Source organism: Vigna radiata, chromosome 5, assembly GCF_000741045.1.
Source record: "Vigna radiata var. radiata cultivar VC1973A chromosome 5, Vradiata_ver6, whole genome shotgun sequence".
Classification (NCBI taxonomy): Eukaryota; Viridiplantae; Streptophyta; class Magnoliopsida; order Fabales; family Fabaceae; genus Vigna; species Vigna radiata.
Window position 1 is genome coordinate 24,307,603 of NC_028355.1, and position 17,347 is coordinate 24,324,949.

Consider the following 17,347-nt stretch of genomic DNA (forward strand, 5'->3'; position numbering starts at 1 on the left):
GGAGGGCAAATTTTCTGATTTCTTCATAAAGTAAAAGAAGGAAGAATTCTTTTATTGTGTCGTGTGGATTTTTTGTTTTCTATAATCAGAATTGAAATATCTAATCTAATATGTTTCACCATTACGATTTACGGGTAAACTGTGTGTAATGTACTCTTGGACGCACTTTTTTCGGAGAAAGCCTTGCTTCCTTATACATATTTTATAAAAATTAAAGTGATTTGAAAACTTATATATATAGAAAACAATTAGAGACTAAAATAAAATTACTATAACGTCGAGTGATGAAAAAGAGGAAGAGAAGTCCCTAAAACTCATGTGCATATATGTTTGGATGGAGATGGTGAGTATGAAAATCAGACTCCCTGGAAACAAACTTTGGCGTTTAATTTTTTGTAGCTACCTAGAAAGAAGCTAGGGAAATCAATCTTATATACTCATACTTCTTTTCTATAATTTTCTTTAAAAATCTTATATGTAATTTGTAATTGTTTTTCTGTCATACTTTTTTTAATCACAAGTATTGTTTTCTATTCTAAATACTTGTTAATGTTGAATTTATCGATAAATGTCTTATATTTTTTTTAAAAATATTTTTTAAATTATTTTAAAATTAATTTTAATCTTATAAAAAACGTGGATTAATGATTTAATAGTTCCAAATGTTTTCTATTTTTATAAATGAAACTTAAATTTACTTAATAAATATAATAATATTTATAAATCATATTTGCATGTATTTTATTAATTAAAATAATTTTTTTTATATCTAAAACTAATTCAAATGTTTTTTTACAATAAATGAATATAAAAAATTAAAATTATTGTACTTCTCATTTATTTATTTAATAAATACATAAATTAGAGTTAGATATATAAAAGTTTATTTTAATTAATAAAAATATAGGTAAATAGAATTTATAAATATTTTTATATTCATTAAATAAAGGGTTAAATATGTTTTTAGTCTCTATACTATCAAGCGATTTTGGTTTTAGTCTCTCTTTCAAAATAAGGTATATTTTAGTCATTCTCTTCTAGAAAACTTTGATTTTAGTCTTCCAAAACTAACATCGTTAAAAACCAGCTAATGTGGCTAACGATGGAATGTCACGTCATCTTTTTTCTAACACTGAGTCAATCTGACCCTCACCGTTCAGTCACTATCATCATACAGTCATCATTATCGTTCGGTCTACATCACCATTCAGTCATCATAACCATTCGGCCAGTACCAATACCTTTCAGTCAGAACCAATATCGTCCGGCCACCACATATATCGTTCGGTCATTCAGTAATCATAACCATTCAGCCAGTACCAACACAGTGCCGTCACCATTAATATCGTTTGGCCACCACATATATCGTACGGTCATTTAGTCATCATAACCATTCGGCGTATATTTCCAATGCAGTTCAGGATGGCCGGTGTTTGGATGCAATTTTCGCATTTAAAAAGTTTCTTTGTGTGGGTGGAGAGCCAAGTGCGATAACATTTTGTGTGTTTCTCAATGCGTGTGCTGACATGGCTAGTTTAGAGCTCGGGACTCAGTTACACGGATTTATAGTTCGGAGCCGGTACCAAGAGGATGTCTCTATTTCCAATGGGCTTATTGATTTCTACAAAAAATGTGGAGACATGGTGTCATCTGAAATGGTTTTTAACAAAATTGACAGTGGCAGGAGGAATGTTGTTTCCTGGTGCTCTATGCTTGCTGCTCTTGTGCAAAACCACGAGGAAGAAATGGCGTGTATGGTCTTTCTAAAGGTAAGGAAGGAGGTTGAGTGAACAGATTTCATGATATCGANTGTACTCAGTGNGTGTNCGNAGCTTGGAGGGCTTGAACTGGGCAGGTCAGTTCATGCTCTTGCTGTTAAAGCATGTGTCGAGGAGAATATATTTGTTGGGAGTGCACTTGTTGATATGTATGNAAAATGCGGAAGTAGAGAGAACGCAGAGCAAGTATTCAAAGAAATGCCCGGGAGGAACCTAGTTACTTGGAATGCAGTGATAGGTGCATATGCATATATTGGGCGATGTTGACATGACATTGACTTTATTTGAGGAGATGACACTGGGCAACTTTGGTATAACACCAAGTTATGTTAAAGTAATTTTGGTATTGTCAGTGTGTAGTTGGGCAGGGGCAGTGGAGAGAGGTTTGCATATATTTGAATCCATGAGAAGGGGAAATGGAATTAAACCAGGCGCCGAGCATTATGCATATATTGTGGACCTTCTTGGGAGGTATGGTTTGGTAGGTCGTGTATATTAATTTATTAAAAGAATGTCAATTCTTCCCACTATATTTGTATGGGGAGCTCTACTCGGGTCTTGCAAGATGCATGGGAAAACAGAGTTGGGGAAAATTGCAGCTGAGAAACTATTCAAGCTAGATCCTGACAACTCTGGCAACCATGTAGTGTTTTCCACTTGCTAGGATTGTTGATGCTGAGATTTAAGGTTGAGAAATATCATTGTGTAGTTTCTGATTGAAAGAGGTGGCTGGAAGTGATTGAGTTGACAGGATGAATTGAGTTATGAATGAGTTTCAGTGTTTTTTAGTTTTTGTATCGAGTCTTCTTCTCTTTAGTTTGAGTCTTCTTTTTAATCTGAGTCTTGGATCTTTGTTTTGATTTTAATTTCCCCTGTCTAAGAGGGCAGTTCCTTAAGCGTGGGAGTGTGTTAACTCTCTATTTTTTCTCATTTTTGTGTGTTAATATTCTTCTCTGAGGTTAGTTTAGTTTTTTATTTTATAGAATTAAAGTAGTTTATAATAATTAGGATAAAAAAAGGGTTTTGTAAAAATATTGTTAATTTTACCTTTTAAGATAAATAATTTTTTTTTATAATTAAGTGTTTTCCCTTTTAGAAAAATATTCAGAAAATTAAAAATAAAATTTAATTTTTTTTGGCTTTATTTTTCATTTTATTTTCCAGTTTATTCTTTTTTAAATTGATATGTCAATGGGTGCAAGAATAAATAAAAAAGGAATCGAACTTGGCTGATTGGGCTGAAGTAGTCAACTGGGTAAGTGGGTTGATACACTGGAACTAAACTGTGGATGGGCTAAAGCCAATAAAGTAAGGGTAATGATCCCTCCACCTCCCCAATCTAGCCTACACCTCCTCAATATTTATTTTATTCCAAAAATATCTTAAATTAATTTAAACTTTACCATTTAATTTTTTATCATTTTTAAAACCCTAGCGATTGGTTTAAAAATCTTGCTTCATAAAACATCCAAATAACATTCATCATTGTGTTACTACTAGAGTTGAATATTTTCAACATTAAAAATAATTTTGGTAATGGTATAATATAACACCCCCAGATGCTTATTTCTGCGTGTAGTTAACTTGTATACATAGCTCAACAACAATTTATAAAATGACAATTTATTATCACAAATGCTAACTTGGCAGAAGCCGATTTCCTTAAGGATGGATGTCAATGTTCGTGGACGCACATTAATATCCGTTTGTCTCTTCAACGGAGGTCCATTTACGTCGACAGAAGTTGATATCGATTTAATTTAAGGGCAAAAGAGAAATGGAGAGGTGTAGGAAGTGATGTGTGGAGGTGCAGGGAGTAACACCCATAAAGTAAAAGTGCTGCAGTGAATTAGTAGTGAATTAGTAATGCGGTGCGTTTTGGCTGCCATTTCCTTCATTTTCATTCGTGCAAGAGAGAGTTCAAACCAGAGCTTAGGGTTCGTGGTCCAACGGAGAGAAGTGTTGCAGCGATTAAAGGACGCGAGCTCCAAGGCCCAAAGAGGAAGCCGGCCCAAGCTGATCAGAAGCAAATCGGAAGCAAGGAATCGTGATCGGAAGCAAGGCAGTGCAGAGCTGGATCGAACGATTGAAGTTCGCGGTCAGAGTTAGCTGAAGGAGTTGATTCAAGAAGCTTCTACCGTTACTCGGTTCTTCCCCCTTTCCCTCTTTGCTTTTCTTTTCTGTTTTACGATTACCCTATATAAAGGGAGGTTTTGTAACTTTGTAAACACAGGTGGTGGGTGACAGACACCACTCTATACTCTCAGTTCCAAATTCTTCAGTTTTAGATTTTATTGCTTTCGTATAAATAGATACATTCTCTGCTTAACTGGGGGTTCTTGGATTTTCCATTGGGTGACAGGCAGTGGGACTCTGAGAAACTCTGTACTTTCGATTTCAGATTTCAATACAAATTTTATGCTTATGTTCTTTCAGTTTTGATTCTTGCACATGATTTTACTTTCTCTGTTTTAGCATTGATTGATTTTTCATTTCAGTATTAGATTTTGAGTTGCTTTAGATTCGTGTACTGTTCCTTTAAGATTTCAGCATTTGATTTCGGTATCGCATGATTAGGAATTGTATTTTAGGAAGTCTGTTACATTGCTGTTTGAGTAGTTTGATTTGGGCATTTCAATTCTGATTTTGGGTGTTATTAGATTTTCAAATTTTCTTTCATAGTTATTGTTTTAATTTCTTTCTTAGCATTCATTCTCATGATAGTCCTTATTGTTCATTCACTTAGTTAATTACCAAATTAGGATTTCCTTCATATTAATTGAATTTTAGATTGTGAATTCTGTTTTAGTTTCTTTTTAGTTTTTAAGATTCTTTTAANTGCATTAGCTTAGTCTTGTTAATACAGATTACATTAGTTACCGTAATATAGGATAGATATATTGTTTTCTTTCTACTTTTCCATTAGTTTTACTTAGATTTTAACTCTTTTAGTTTCTCTTTTTAGATTTTAGTTTCATATTTTCATTATTTCTCCCCCACCTAGTTCTAGTAAATAATTAATTAGGCTCAATTCCATAATTCTAAACTTGATTTTGCCAAGTCCTTGGATTGATCCCTAGTTAGCCCTATACTACATTAGTGGGGACTAGGTTTGTTGACTTTTATACGACCAAAAGGCTTTCAACAATGTCTTTCTAAGAACTCTAAGCACTCTTTTATTCACATCAATGAGCATTTACCGGGGAATTCAATTCTTCTTTGATTTTGTTGTCTTGTTTTTGATGAGTTAGAATTTAGATATTGACTTTGCTTTGTTTCAATTATAAATTTGTTCCTTAAATTTTGATTTCTTATTCATTGTTCTACTTCCAGTTCATTGCATTGTTCATTTACTTTCTAGGTTAAATCCTTTCTTGCTTAAGTAGCGACAACTTTGAAATTTGAAATGGCATGCCAGAAAACCAAAGCTGGCTGAAAAGAATGTACTCTGGTTTCTGATCACCATATCCATGAACGCGGCTTCTCCAAACCTGCTTGGTTCTTTGCTGGAATCAGCTGTTTCAACTCGCTCTTCCCTGCTTGGCCGTGCGGTCCACGCGCTTATCCTCAGAACCCATGACACCCCTCTCTCCTCCTTCCTCTGCAACCACCTCGTTAACATGTACTCCAAACTCGACCGTATCAACTCAGCTGAAATCCTTCTGTTACTCACCAACCCCCGCACCGTTGTCACCTGGACCTCTCTCATCTCCGGCTGCGTTCACAACCGTCGTTTCACCTCCGCTTTCCTCCACTTCAATAACATGCGCCGCGAGTGTGTTCTCCCTAACGACTTTACTTTCCCCTGCGTATTCAAAGCTTCGGCTTCGTTGTGCATGCCCTTTACTGGAAAACAGCTTCACACCCTCGCTCTAAAAGGTGGAAATATATTGGACGTGTTTGTTGGGTGCAGCGCCTTTGACATGTACAGCAAAACCGGCCTTCGAGTCGAGGCTTGTAACATGTTCGACGAAATGCCGCATAGAAACTTGGCCACGTGGAATGCGTATATTTCCAATGCAGTTCAGGATGACAGGTGTTTGGATGCAATTTCCGCGTTTAAAAAGTTTCTTTGTGTGGGTGGAGAGCCAAATGCGATAACGTTTTGTGTGTTTCTCAATGCGTGTGCTGACATGGCGAGTTTAGAGCTCGGGATTCAGTTGCACGGATTTATAGTTCGGAGCCGCTACCGGGAGGATGTCTCTGTTTCCAATGGGCTTATTGATTTCTACAAAAAATGTGGAGACATGGTGTCATCTGAAATGGTTTTTAACAAAATTGACAGTGGCAGGAGGAATGTTGTTTCCTGGTGCTCTATGCTTGCTGCTCTTGTGCAAAACCACGAGGAAGAAATGGCGTGTATGGTCTTTCTAAAGGCAAGGAAGGAGGTTGAGCGAACAGATTTCATGATATCGAATGTACTCAGTGCGTGTGCGGAGCTTGGAGGGCTTGAACTGNGCAGGTCAGTTCATGCTCTTGCTGTTAAAGCATGTGTCGAGGAGAATATATTTGTTGGGAGTGCACTTGTTGATATGTATGGAAAATGCGGAAGTATAGAGAACGCAGAGCAAGTATTCAAAGAAATGCCCGTGAGGAACCTAATCACTTGGAATGCAATGATAGGTGCATATGCACATTTGGGCGATGTTGACATGGCATTGACTTTATTTGAGGAGATGATGACATTGGGCAGCTTTGGTATAGCACCAAGTAATGTTACACTAGTTTCGGTATTGTCAGCGTGTAGTAGGGCAGGGGCAGTGGAGAGAGGTTTGCATATATTTGAATCCATGAGAGGGAGATATGGAATTAAACCAGGCGCTGAGCATTATGCATGTATTGTGGACCTTCTTGGGAGGTCTGGTTTGGTAGATCGTGCATATGAATTTATTAAAAGAATGCCAATTCTTCCCACTATATCTGTATGGGGAGCTCTACTTGGGTCTTGCAAGATGCATGGGAAAACAGAGTTGGGGAAAATTGCAGCTGAGAAATTATTCCAGTTAGATCCTGACGACTCTGGCAACCATGTACTGTTTTCCAACATGCTTGCATCTGCTGGCAGGTAAAATTTACAATTTCGATAACTAAGTTTCCTTCTTGGATTGAATGGACAAGTTAGCTGAATTGTTTGTTGTATTTGGTAGAATAAGTTGTCCCATCCAAATTAGTCTCAACAGAATTTACCTTCTTTTTTATTTTTTTCTGTATCTAGTAGGATAAGGTTTGTATTATTGTTGTGGTGGTTTTCATTTTTCTGTGTTGCTTTAGCATATTTAGCCAGAACTAAAAACTGTCTCTTCCTTCTGAATTAACATTGTTTATGATTCTTTTGCTAATGCTTGTAATTGCTAAATGCAGATGGGAAGAAGCAACTATTGTTAGGAAGGAAATGAGAGATATTGGAATTAAAAAAAATGTTGGTTATAGTTGGGTTGCTGTAAAGAATAGAGTCCATGTTTTCCAAGCAAAGGATAGTTCTCATGAAAGGAACTCTGAAATTCAGGCAATGCTAGCTAAGCTCAGAGGGGAGATGACCAAAGCTGGGTATGTTCCTGATACCAACCTATCACTTTTTGATTTAGAAGAAGAAGAAAAGGCTTCAGAAGTATGGTACCACAGTGAGAAGATTGCTCTAGCATTTGGCCTCATAGCTCTCNCTCATGGAGTGCCCATACGTATTACAAAAAATCTTAGGATTTGTGGAGATTGTCATAGTGCCATTAAGTTCATNTCAAAAATTGTTGGAAGAGATATTATCGTGAGAGATAATAATCGTTTTCATCACTTTAAGGATGGTTGGTGTTCTTGTAAAGATTATTGGTAATAGTTCCATACTCCCATTATTTTATCTGTTTCATATGCGTCAAAGAATATTTTTGAAATAACACATCAGGTTCTCTTTACCCATGTTGATGGTGAATGCCGATCAATTGTTATTTTCACGGTGCATCTGCCATTTTCTAATAAACTGTGCAGGGGTACTGTACCATTCTCCTAGTGTGTCCATTCTGCATAGGTGCTTATTCAGGGTGTTTACATGGTAGAGTTTGACAAGGGATTTTGCATAGTGATTTATGTATGGGACAGGCTGATTTGATTTTGGTATGTGTTGTGCTATAGTTGATATAGCAAGTCCTGTATAAATAGAACTTTCTTAGATATCAAGTAATAAGATAAACTCTTTTCTGATTGACAAATCAGACTATATTACAACCACAATGCATATTACAAATTGTCATCAACAGTATTACTAGTGTACATCACAATGTATATTCACTTTGATACTACTATTGCTGGTTTTCATAGTCACGTAGTAATATCTTTAGGTAAAAGAAGAGAAAGTACAGATATCAACACTATTTTTACAAAACAAACCCTCATCTAGTAAGAGAAAAACCATGGGGCAAGAGTAGAAAAGTATTCTCACTAAGTGGAAGAAAAACTACAGCCTCTCTAAATACAAGTAGAAAAAGAATACATTCTCTCATAATAGAATACCCTTGCTTCTAACTCTCTCAAATGAGGAGTTACTCTATAGGAATGCATCAAGCTCATGGAATGACTTGCTATTTATGGTAAAAGGATGAAAATGGTTATTAGTTAGCAAGGTAAAAGTTGTCTGCTTCCTAACCAACTTAGTAGCAAAGAATTGCATGATGTACAAAATTTTCAACCATCTATGTTTTACTTTTATGCAAAAAAATTGGGTTTACGTGGTTTCGTAGTCATCTATTTAGTTTAATCTTATTTAGCACTATCATACTTTATTATGAAGTGGAAATATTGAATAATTGGTGATTATGTTATGCATATATGTCATTAATAGATTTCTTTTACGGTAGGAAAACTCTTGGGAGTCTAGGAAAGAGTTTATTTAGACTTTCAGGTTTGATAATTCTGCATAATAGTAAAACTTAACTTGTATAGTGGTCATTTTCGTTGCTATTATTCTAGATATTGAATGCACACTTTCTTCAAGATCAGAAGAGAATAAAAATCATAGATTATATTCACAAAAAAAGTGGCATTCTAAATAATTTCAGAAGTCTGCAGCATAAGTAACCACATTTCCTTTGTTTTCTTCGGAAGTAGTGTTTATTTGAGAATCGCAATTTGTATCACAAGGATCACTGACTTAGCCATTAGAATCCGCCACTTGAAATCAGGATTCAAAAGTAAGGCTTTCAGCTTCCCGTCTGACTGATTCAAACAGCACGGAGGACAGGTACCTCTCACCAAAGATTGGGAAAATAACCTGTACCATATCAAAACGGAACTCTCCACTAAGTGAAACTTGTAAAATAATGCTCATGACTAACTCTCAGTTGTCATCAATCAAAACTAAACAAACAATATGTTGAAAAAAACATGGGATTTTGTTGCAAGTTCTTAACAGACATTTATACAAAAAGACATCAACTTACAACAACTAGTTTTCTAGCATTTTCTGGTCTTTTTGCTATCTTAATGGCAGCTGAAGCTGCAGCTCCAGATGATATTCCAACCTATAGTAATATTTCAAGTATAGATTCAACAAACTGTACAGGTATTATAGAATAAATTTGTAACATAAACCTATGAGCTTCCTTTGCAGTATGGCTCATTTGATTGCCTGTGCATAGATCCTTTAGAACCTGTTGCTGACACTGCAGTATTAAATGACTCTAAGGTTCTTAAAGAAGCATTTGAGATTGGATATATTCATACCCCTGCCGATTGTATTGATGTTAGAGGTCTTAGTGGTCAGATTGGTTTCCTTCCAGTGAGCACTTGGTAAGCATGAGTTATTCTTCAGCATATGATAATTGCTCATTTCCTTATAATGCTCAACCACCAAGATTTGACATGTTTTATGAGCCTATTCATGAGGTTTCTATGCAGCCAACCAATCAAGCTTTCCAGCAACAACCACCACCTTGTTTTCAACCATATCATAAGCAGCCACCCTGGCATGTACAGCAGCAGCTGCCACATTCATATGCAGTATGAGGAGCCAAAGCAAGAGGAATTCCAATCAGTGCAGCCATGGAAGCCACAATTCTGTAACCAGTGGCAGCAGGGGATTGCATCATCTGATTTTCAAGAAATGACCTCCCAAGTGGCCCAAATGGTGGCTGCTATCAATCAACTGGCTAGGAAAACTGAAGAGGAGAAGGAGGCAACAGTCAATGAAGCACCACTGGGAGCAGCCTCTGCACTCGAGTTTCAAGCTGACCATAATCTTAATAATGTAGTTGGCGGACTTGATCAGGTTTTTTCTGTACCTGATATTCCTATTCATGTACCTGAGTTTCAAGTTGATATTAATGCTTTTGATCTTTTACAACTTGAAACAATAAAGCCTGTCTTGGATCTTGATATTTCGGTTTGGATGTCTGCACACACTCACAATTTAAATTCAGCATTTTCCATTGAATATATTGACATACCTTATGCTGTTTCAGAATTATGTGCTGATTTTAACATCATTCCAGTTGATAATAGCTTCACGGTAGGTGTTCATTTAGCTGCTGATTTGATAGATGCTAGTGAGGTCATTTTTGAGGAGCCAGTACAGGTTGATTCTAAACTTGAGCTTCCTAGCTGTTTGGGTGAGGTACAAATTAGCTTTGATAATCTTATGCATGAGAAACCCTTGCCTGATAGTCTTGCTGTCATGCCTAGTTGTTCTGAAATGCTGGATAAATTTTTTGTTTTAGAACATATTGATATTCTGGATGAGGTTTATGATGTGTGCACTGAACCTAATTACAATATTGATGATAGCCTTGTGAAATGCACTGACTTAACTGAGGATTCTGCTGTTATTGGTAGGGATATTTTAAATGAGCTAACACAGGTGTGTTCTGACCTTGAGATTCCAGTTGCTTTATCTGAGCTTCCTTTGCAGTATGGCTCATTTGATTGCCTGTGTATAGATCCTTTAGAACCTGTTGCTGACACTGCAGTATTTAAGCATTTGAGATTGGATATATTCATACCCCTGCCGATTGTATTGATGTTATGTGTCCAGCCTTTGATGCACTGTTCTTTATTGAAAATGAATTTGAGTTCACTGTTAACAAAGATGCAATGTTTGATGATCCACTTATGCTTGACTTTGAATTTAGTGAATTTTGTGCAGAATTAAATGAAGAAGGCACACACTGAAGGCATGAAAGAAGTTCTGGTTGAGCTAGATGGGAAAGGAGAGCCGAGTTTGACGCAGTGGAGAGCTGAGAAGGAGCAACTCAATGCAACCTTGGAGGCAATGCACAAAGTGGATGAGCAGAATAGAGAAAAACCAATAAGATCCTTCTTTCCCTTTCTTTTAAATAGTAGTTATAGGTCTTTTAGAGTAATGTGCATAGTTTCAAATAGCATAGTTAATAATATGATAGTAAATATGCTGTTCTACATAAAAATAAAAAGAATAAATTTTGATCTATGGCCTATTTGAATAAATTTTCTTTTTCCTTTAGTTTTGTAGATTTAGTTTAGTTTTCTTAGTTCTATTCTGTTATATGCATTCTCTTTCAATTTTAGTTCTTTTTCAATATTGTTTTGAATAATCCTGATGTTGATTGTCCTGTATATACTTGTTGCTGTTTGTGCTGATAGAAAACCTTCATCACTCACACATTGAGGGCAATGTGCCTCTTGAGTGTGGGGGTGGGAAGGTATAGGTTTAAAATTTTTGTTTTGATGTAAATAGATCTGTTTAGGGGTAATTTTTTTTTCTGAACTGTTTTTCCCTTTAGTTGTAGGTCTGTTTTAGTTTAGTGTAATTGCTATCTTTGTTATAATGTGTAAATACCTTTCATAATCTGTTTAGTTTGTAAATAAGATTTAGTTTTTGGCTTTGATTGTTAATAGTTCTTATGTGTTACGTATTCAAGTAGGTAATGTAACGAAATCACCCTCTCACACACTCAAAACAAGCAAAAGAATAATGAAAGAATCGAATTGAACAAATGAATCTCTTTTATTGATGGTAGTGTATGAATAAACAAAAGTAAACAATAACTGGGAGTATAACCTTCTTCAGTTATTTAATAATTGGGAGCATAACCTTCTTCAGTTATCCAATAATTGGGAGTATAACCTCCTTTACAAAACTCACAAATCAAAGCATACCCTTAATCATAAACTCTAACTTTATTTATACTAATTATTTCTCGTCCATCTCTTACTAAATATTTTCTTAGAATATATTTGCATTTAATATAAATATCCCTATATACTTATCTCCCCATATATTATCCTAACATATATCCTTAATTATAAATATCTTATATTGAATATTTTCCTAGAATATATATTTATTTACTCTAATTAACTTATACTGAATATCTTATATTGAATATTTCTTTGGAATATATATTTATTTACTCTAATTAACCTATATTATATTTATTTACTCTAATTAACTTATACCGAATATCCTCCCACCTTATACCCTAACATTATGTCTTTAAAATTCTTTCATTCATTTTTTGCTTAGGTTCTTTTACTTTTAATTCTGTTTGTAGAACTTTTTTTAAGTCCTTTTTTGTTTCTTATTTCTATTTTTTTATTCCTTATGCTAGTTTATTGTTATGTTTTAGTTCTGAATTAGTTACTTGTCCATATTTTAGTTTCATGCTTTGTTTTGAGTTTTCAATTAGGATTTTGTTCATAATAAGGTTCTATTTTCTTTCTGCCACTGTTTTAAAATTGTTTTGAATCTGTTAACTTTCTCTTTGTCAATTCTTTGTTCTGGTTATATTACATATGTCAGGTAGCTTATACTAATAGGTTAGGTTTATCTTCTTTCAATATATTAGGTAGTATATTAGGTAGTCTAGTACTGATTCTAGGTTCCTTGGTCTTCTTTGGTTTAGGCTATTTTCTTTTCTTTTCATCTTGCTATTTTCATTTTCGTAGAAGCTTTACTTAGGAGCTGTCTTAGTTACATTCTGTCTGTCTTAGTTTGTTTAGATTGTAAATAGCTCTAGGCAAGTTTGTTTAGGAATTTCTAGATTCTGTTTCACAATTTACTTAAATATTTGCTGATATGCTTAACATTTTAGCTTTGTTTCTCTGAGATAGATTGCCAACAGTGTCTTTAGCTCTAGATTTGAGTGAATGCAGCTCTAGCATTAATTTTTGCAGTTAGTTCAATTCAAGTGAGCAGTTTTTGCATGATAGAGAGTAGCAAGTTCAATTTTGACAAATGTTTAACCCTAGAGAGTTTTGGGCCAATTTTTTTTCTTTCTAGTGTGATTGCATGCATGTATAACCATAGTTCTGATTTTGTATTAATTCTCTTTGAGTGTACTTGATCTTGGTAGAACTTTAGAGATGATGTTAGGATATAGGGTAAGAGGATAGAATGGGTATTGGGTTTAGGATAGAAGGTGAAGGAATTGTATAAATAAGACCCGGTTAGGTTGTCAAGGGAATTATCGAGTGTATTCAGTGTAAAGGCATGTCTTTAGCCTGTAGAAAAAGGTTATGCTCCCAACCCATTCGTTGTAAAATAGGATTTCTTTCACATTGAATAATAGACAATCCCCTTTCTTTCATTACTGGTTTCTATCTTCTGAGTGTGTTCTGTTAGGTTTCAAACCCAAGAACTTAACAATTGGTCCGACCTGCCGGATACGCTTGGCAGGGAATTGCCGGATCTGAAGTGTGGTGCCGGATTGAGACGCTGTAGGGATCGTGTGGAGTGAAGGAAATTGCGGTTGATAGAAAATGAATGCGCAGACTATTTATAACAGTTTCATGTATTTATAACAGTTTCATGAGTTAAGGAACTAAGAATATATTTAATCCTATATATTTTTATTTAAACTAATCATTCGTAATTTATTTTAACTTAATTTTCATCAATAGTATTTTATTTTAAATTAGTTTTCGTTAGTTATTTTTAAAAAAATAATAACTTAACATTTTATTTTAAATGATTTTAAACTGATTAATCTTATAATTTTATTAATTAAAATATTCTTTTTTTCTTCATTTCTCCTATTTTTTTAATCTGCTTTCATGAATCCAAACAAATCCATCTTCAGTTCTGAACTAAGTCTTAATAAACAATCTAGATATATTCATGAAACACGTGGGTGTGATGTGTTCCTAAATCATAAGTGAGGCTAATCCTGAAGGTACCTACTAGCTATGGCTTTTTTCTCCTTTTAATGGCACACCTCTATTTGTGGAATTGTCCTTTTAAAGGTCTGAGGTCATGCCAGACATTCTTATGGCTTAAAAAAATACAAAAAAATCAAATTAATATTTTGATTCTTATATTTTAAAAAATAGAAAACTTTGAAAGGACTAATTTCATTGAATATATCCACTGAATACAAACAAGTTTCCTTTCAAATTCACAAGCAAAGCTTAAAAGGATATCGACAATTATTTACATAGTTCCTCTCAATTTAATGGACAGAAAAATCCCAGTAAGGCTACTTATATGTATGAAGATATTCATAAAATCTATAACCACTAAAGAAATAACCATACACATGAAGGTGGATATAGAATTTTGACCATCCCCATTCTCAAGAATAAAAGCAAAAGTAAGATGATTGTTAGTTAATGGAGGCAATCCATCAGTGAAAGTTCTAATAATAGTGTTTGGCATTGGAGCATTATAAATGCAGAGCAGGTATGTAAAGATTTGAACATTAAGGTAAAGCAGAGGATATTACGTTAAAGATGCGCATTTAACAGTAGGAAGCAGAGTATTTAGCCGATGATTTCAGAACCTCACCAAAACAAAACAATAATAAACCCAGCAACTAATGGCTTTTAATGTAAAAAAATATAAATAAAAACGCAGAGAAGCCACACCCTAGCTAATCCTATTTCTAAAGCGTAATCTTCAGAGTAGGAAAACCCAAAAAAGAAAGCAAAAGACCCACAGAACACAAAAGCAAGGCCCCACCCATCATGTGCTATTAAATCAACGCGCATTCGAAGGGCAGTCCCTCGCAAAATGCCCAGACTCCCCACAGTTGTAGCAGCTTCCACCGCCACCTCCGCCACCACTTCCTCCGTACCTTCCACCACCGCCACCACCTAAGCTGCAGTCCCTCGCCATGTGACCCGTCTCCCCACACTTATAGCAACCCCCTCCACCACCACCACCTCCCCCATACCCACCGCCTCCGCCATAGCCACCGCCACCATATCCGCCACCGCCTCCATATCCACCTCGTCCTCCGCGTCCTCCGCCGCCATAGCCACCTCTTCCACCACCCCCGCCTCCGTATCCACCTCTTCCCCCTCCTCCACCACCGCGGGTGCCCTGCACGGGCGATTCGTCAGGGCCGGTGACGTCGACGGCCTTGGTGCGGCCTTCGGAATCGGAGTCGATGAGGAACTCGACGGATTCTCCTAGGGCGAGGCTGCGAAAACCGTCGGATCGGATGGAGGACTGGTGGACGAAGAGATCCTCGCCGCCGTCATCGGTGGTTATGAAGCCAAATCCCTTCTGATCATTGAACCACTTGACCTTTCCCGTTACCCTCTGCTTCTCACTGTCGCTCATCTCTCTCTCTCGATCTGATCTCTCTCTGTCACTGTCTGCTCTACGGCTCAAACTGCTCTGCACCTTCTGCCTTTTATACGTCACAATTTTGACCTACACTTAACTTTCACGCACTCCATCATCCAACATCCAACGATTTTCTTTCTTTTCTCAATTTTTTAAAATTCAACCAACGGCTCAGATTCACTTTCTCCAATCGGACTCAGACAATCCACGTCTCTCAATTTTAACTCTCCTTTTTTTATTGCAATGTTAATCCATATGTCTTTCTAACCAGACAACATCATTTAATGAAATGTAAAACAAATTTACTTTTCATACTTTCACCCTTTTTGTCTTTTACTCAATACTAAATCACAATTACTATATTTAATTTCTCATTTATCTTGCATCGATTTACCTTTTTTTTTAAATTATCTATTAATTTCCACATATGATTTTATTTCATTGTTATCTTTTAGACATATTATTTTCAATGTCATTAAGCTATTAATTTTTTATATGACTTAAACTAGTCACACGGATTATTTCAAATTATAAACAGGGTTGAAGGATTTGAGGGTTCAATTGTAAATTTTAAGAGTAAGATCTTTTTATCATGATTTTATCTCAAAATTTATTTTTTAAGATTTTTAAAGTTTTTCTTTTTTACATAGTAATTAATACTAAAAAACATTTGAACTGGGTTACAACAAAACAATTTTTTTTCTATGTAAACTTTAATGTTTCTTAATTCATCCACCAAATTTCATCAAACAATTAAACTGCTAAATAAAGTTAAATTTCATTAATTCATTAATCAATAAAAATAATTTACATTCTTTTTTCTTTTAGTTCATGACTGTTCATTTAAATCCTACAAATACCATTTGTATTCTTTTATTTTATTTTGAATTTGAATACATTTTAAAATTTTCTACTTCTGGTCATGTAAAATAATAAAAATTAGAAGATATAAGAAATTATATATATCAACTAACAACAGATGTAAGTTATTAAGGAAAAATTTGACAAAAAAAATATGTTTGTAACCAAATCCTTTAATATTAATAATCAAGACAGATGGCTAAAATAGATTTCGAAAAAAGTACAGATTTCTAAGAATATTTATATACTTTTTTAAAAATATAAGATGATATTTTATAAGATAAATAAAAATAAAATTTTCTATCATTGGTATTTTTAATGCAGTAAATTTTTCATTTTTAACTACGAAAAGTTAAGTTCTAACCTTGCAATAAAATGATTTTGCTAACAACTTACCGAATGAACATTGATTTATAAAAATGTTATCTTTAAAGAGTAAAAAGAAACACATACTTTCTAATAGATGCCTGAATATACCGTACATATAAAGACTGATTAAAAAAAAAAAAAAAATCAACGTGAGAGAATATTTATATATTTTTCTTATTAGTTTTTGTGATGGTTACATTTTGTGTTAGAAGTTTTAGTTTTGATTATATTAAATGTGCTGTTTTTTTTTTTTTGAGTTTATATTTGATTTTTTAAGTTTAAGTAAATTATAAATATATAAAAAGAATATTTTAAAAAATAGAATTTAATTTTTATTAAAGACTTCGACAATATCTAAAATGTTGACATACGTTAATGTATTAACATACGTCAAATATTTTTCAAATTTAGTTTGAGATGATATCAGTTAGATATCGATTTGTTGTGTTATTCTTGGTATCGATTTTTCAAACGTTTTTAATTCAAATTTATTTTTAATTCTTAAAGAACATTTTAATTTTTAATCATAAAAGGTTTATTCGTTTCTTATAAAAAAAGTTTGCATATTTTTAAGTGTCTGTAAAACATGAATACCGTAACATAAGAGTATAATTTACACCTAGTACGGTGCTTCCTGAGAGGAAAAAGTTTTAATAATATATTTTTTGGTGTATTTAAAATATTTTTTTAAATATAAATTTAAATAGATAAATAAAATAATAATATATGTTATGTTATCAAAAAATTATTAAAAAAAAAATTGTTAAAATATTATCATGCCGAAAGAAAAATAAGACTAACTGAATTT

The 17,347-nt window shown here is 34.2% G+C and overlaps 3 protein-coding genes and 1 pseudogene across 4 annotated transcripts; 3 read left to right on the forward strand and 1 right to left on the reverse strand.

Annotated features, from left to right (window-relative positions):
- The first annotated feature begins 326 nt into the window (after window positions 1-326).
- On the forward strand, window positions 327-2,442 carry LOC106760504 (annotated as a pseudogene).
- A 1,147-nt stretch (window positions 2,443-3,589) lies between these two features.
- LOC106762489 (pentatricopeptide repeat-containing protein At4g14850) lies at window positions 3,590-7,684 on the forward strand. The gene is made up of 3 exons (XM_014646434.2): window positions 3,590-3,925; window positions 5,140-6,843; window positions 7,140-7,684. Exons 2-3 carry the CDS (start codon window positions 5,249-5,251, stop codon window positions 7,603-7,605), a joined length of 2,061 nt encoding a protein of 686 aa, XP_014501920.1. The 5' UTR covers window positions 3,590-3,925; window positions 5,140-5,248; the 3' UTR covers window positions 7,606-7,684.
- Window positions 7,685-8,080: 396 nt separating this feature from the next.
- Window positions 8,081-12,021, forward strand: LOC111241684. Of its 2 annotated transcripts, none has more exons than XM_022781096.1 (2): window positions 8,081-10,377; window positions 10,906-12,021. In XM_022781096.1, exons 1-2 carry the CDS (start codon window positions 9,580-9,582, stop codon window positions 10,909-10,911), a joined length of 804 nt encoding a protein of 267 aa, XP_022636817.1. In that variant the 5' UTR covers window positions 8,081-9,579; the 3' UTR covers window positions 10,912-12,021. The 2 variants fall into 2 exon arrangements, with proteins under 2 accessions (XP_022636817.1, XP_022636816.1); XM_022781095.1 differs by having other exon boundaries at window positions 8,090-9,554; window positions 9,663-12,021.
- A 2,416-nt stretch (window positions 12,022-14,437) lies between these two features.
- LOC106761210 (glycine-rich protein 2) lies at window positions 14,438-15,375 on the reverse strand. Its single transcript, XM_014644737.2, has one exon. It carries the CDS (start codon window positions 15,301-15,303, stop codon window positions 14,716-14,718), a length of 588 nt encoding a protein of 195 aa, XP_014500223.1. The 5' UTR covers window positions 15,304-15,375; the 3' UTR covers window positions 14,438-14,715.
- Between the last annotated feature and the right edge of the window lie 1,972 nt (window positions 15,376-17,347).

What these genes read in the sequence shown, in the direction of transcription:
- LOC111241684 (XM_022781095.1), top strand. Translation starts at nt 9,733, where the DNA reads ATGTACAGCAGCAGCTGCCACATTCATATGCAGTATGAGGAGCCAAAG.
- LOC106761210 (XM_014644737.2), bottom strand. Translation starts at nt 15,303, where the DNA reads ATGAGCGACAGTGAGAAGCAGAGGGTAACGGGAAAGGTCAAGTGGTTC.